At 49.2% G+C, this 2,886-nt stretch overlaps 1 protein-coding gene across 1 annotated transcript in view; it reads left to right on the plus strand.

Moving 5' to 3' along the window:
* MYO5B (myosin VB) overlaps positions 1-2,886 on the plus strand; it is a 256,918-nt gene that overhangs the window by 174,169 nt on the left and 79,863 nt on the right. Inside the window, exon 21 of the mRNA XM_023532044.1 lies at positions 1,652-1,885. Within this exon, the coding sequence (XP_023387812.1) occupies positions 1,652-1,885 (234 nt within the window). The remainder of the gene's footprint in view (positions 1-1,651; positions 1,886-2,886) is intronic.

Genomic DNA, 2,886 nt, shown 5'->3' on the forward strand with positions numbered 1-2,886 from the left:
ACACAGTACAGAATATTGTGCTAAATATTCAGTAGAGAGTAGGAGGGTGACAGTCTCATTAATTGAAAGTTGCAGCCGGTTATTTGGATACTGGTTAATCGAGATTTTGCCATTGTGCATCTGAGTCTACATTTCAACATGTCATTGTTCATGGATGAGAAAAATCTGAGTTCCAGATCAGCTAATTCCTGTCGACGTGGAGCATCAGGGGGCTTTCTCCTTATTAGTACCAGGAGCTGGCTTCTCAGTGTGTGGTCAAGATCATCACCTTCCTGGTAGAGTTTTCAAGACTAGGAAATGGAGCATGGGTGCTGTGGTTCCTGGGATGCAGCAGGCACCCCCAGACCCTGGCTTTGCTGAAGCCCTAGCAGCCAGGCTTGTCCCCTGACTGTGCAGACAGAGCTGCCACCTTCGCTTGTTGACTCTTCCTCAGTGAGAGGGAGCCTCCCCCAGCAAGGCAGTGGTGAGCAGATGCAGAGTGAGAACCAGGCCTGTACCCTGCCCCTCCCGGCGGCCTTGCCTTGGGGGACATAGTGACAGTGTAGCTGGATGCCGTGTCCCAGTGGCAGCACCATCTCTGTGTGTGGAACTGGGTTCCTGTTAGCTGTGTAGGGCTTAAGCATTATTTCAGAGCCATGTGTCAACATGAAACATATTCTTGTGCATGTGTGTTTTCCTTTGACCATGACCCATTACTTCCTCTTCTTACGGTCTTTGCGCCTATGAGCAAAGGCAGGTGGAAGTTTGTTTACCAAGAGCGCTCAGTGATCATTGGTTAACTATCAAGTGTTATATCCCAGGCTTGTCTACAAGCACAACTACCGGGTCATCCTTCCTTATCCACCAGGGCGAGTGCAGGGAAAGGGAACTAATTTTAACATAAATAGATGTAATTAAGACAGTAATTATGTCCCCGCTCAAAATCTCATAACACAGTTTGAAACCAAGTAAAATTTATTTGGGGACTTATTTGCAATCTGAAATTATGCAGTTAACTATGTGGCCATTTGAGGATAATCTTTTAAAAATGTCAACCAGATCAGGTCATTCCCTTGCTCAGAGCAACCCCAGGAGCTCCCCCTCCAATTCTGCGGCCTTTGGTGATGAGCTCTCCCACCGCCCACCCTCACTTCCCCACTCAGCCATCCCAGCTCTCCTGCTCCTCAAACATACACAGCTTGTTCCATCTACACAGGACCTTTGCATCCGCTCTGCTCCTCTTTTGAACTTTCCTCCTCCAGACTTTCTCATGGCTGCCTTCTTCAGTTCATTCAGGTCTTTGCTCAGATGTCACCTCTTTCAGGAGATGCATGCCTCCCTTGATTATCCTATTTAAACAGCCCCACCCACCCTCCAGCCCCCAGTTTTATTGTCTTCCTAATCCTCACCTGAAAGCATTCTGCTCCTTGGTTTGCCAGTCTGTCTGTCCTCACTTGTCAGTTGGCTGAAGGCCAGTATTTTGCTCACTGCTGCATCCTGGACACCTAGCCCAGTGCCTGGAGGTAGATGCAGACTCAGTGACTGTTAAATGAATGCCAAGAGTTGGTGTCTTATCCCAGGAGTGGGGGCAGATGGGCTCTGACAAGGGAGTTCTGCACTGAGGGGCTGGGTGGTGAACGTGTCACCTCACTGCTCACCGATGACAAACCAGCTCCCCTCCCTGCCTTGCAAAGGACCCTGACAAGTTCCAGTTCGGCCGCAGCAAGATCTTCTTCCGGGCAGGCCAGGTAGCCTACCTGGAGAAGCTTCGGGCTGACAAGTTCCGGGCAGCCACCATCATGATCCAGAAAACTGTCCGGGGCTGGCTGCAGAAGCTGAAATACCGCAGGTTGAAAAGAGCTACCTTAACTCTGCAGAGGTACTGCCGAGGACACCTGGCCCGCAGGTGAGCCAAGCCGGGGCATGTCTGGGCGACAGATTGGGGATGAGGGGCAAGGAGCAGGGACTGGCTCTTGACTGTTGGCTTCTCTCAGCCTCCGTAATTAGAGTGGTTTCTGTCAGGCCCTGTCTGTGCCCTGGCTTCCTCTCAGCAGCTAGGCCCATCTCTCTCACTTGAGGGAGTGGGTCTAGTTCCCAGGTCTCCTGGTTCCCCCAGTCTGTCCCCACCCCACCAGTGCTAGCCTAGGACTGGCTGGTTTTGCCACAAAACTACCATTTTCCTTTTATTTAAACTCCAAAATAAAATAGTCTTCTTCAAGTAAAAGGGATAAATTCAGCCTTTCCTTCACAGTGAACTTATACTCAGCTTCATGATTTATACCACCAATTTCAAACTTCCTTGGGAGTTTGGCAATCAGGGCCAGAAAGGTCCAGGACGTCCCTCTTTTGAGTTGTTGCATGGAGTCAGCACAGAGAGGGTGTAACTTGTAGAATTACAGGCAGCCACTTAGGGGCAGAGCCTAGGTGCCACTCAGGCTCCCTGCCCAGCCTAACGCCATGCAGAAGAAAACACTTTATTTTAAATGTTTCCCTCCTAACCGATGAAGCACTAAAACAGTCTGAGCATCTCCAGATGGGTGTAGAGGACATGGCCTCTTCTTATTAGATCTACCCCAGGCCTTTTCCCAAGTCATCAGATTTTGGACCCAGCCCTGGTTCACAATCAGTGACCTCTGCAAATAAGAATTCTCTTGGAAAAGGAACAGTCACTTCTGCTTGAATATGAAAAAAACAGGAGAGCGCCTGAGTGACAAGCCCAGAGCAGGCATCCTTTGTCTCATAAACAGAAATTGCTCCTGCTCACCCTTGTGTTTTTGCAGTAAGCTGTTTATTTGAGCATAACCAAAGATGGTGAGTGTCTTAATTACCTTCGAACAGTTGAGAGGTGATCTCTGGAACAAAAGCTATAGAAATGAGAAGAGTGTCAGTAACATCAACACGAAGTAG

Source organism: Pteropus vampyrus, unplaced genomic scaffold (genome assembly GCF_000151845.1).
Source record: "Pteropus vampyrus isolate Shadow unplaced genomic scaffold, Pvam_2.0 Scaffold3, whole genome shotgun sequence".
NCBI classification, from domain to species: Eukaryota; Metazoa; Chordata; class Mammalia; order Chiroptera; family Pteropodidae; genus Pteropus; species Pteropus vampyrus.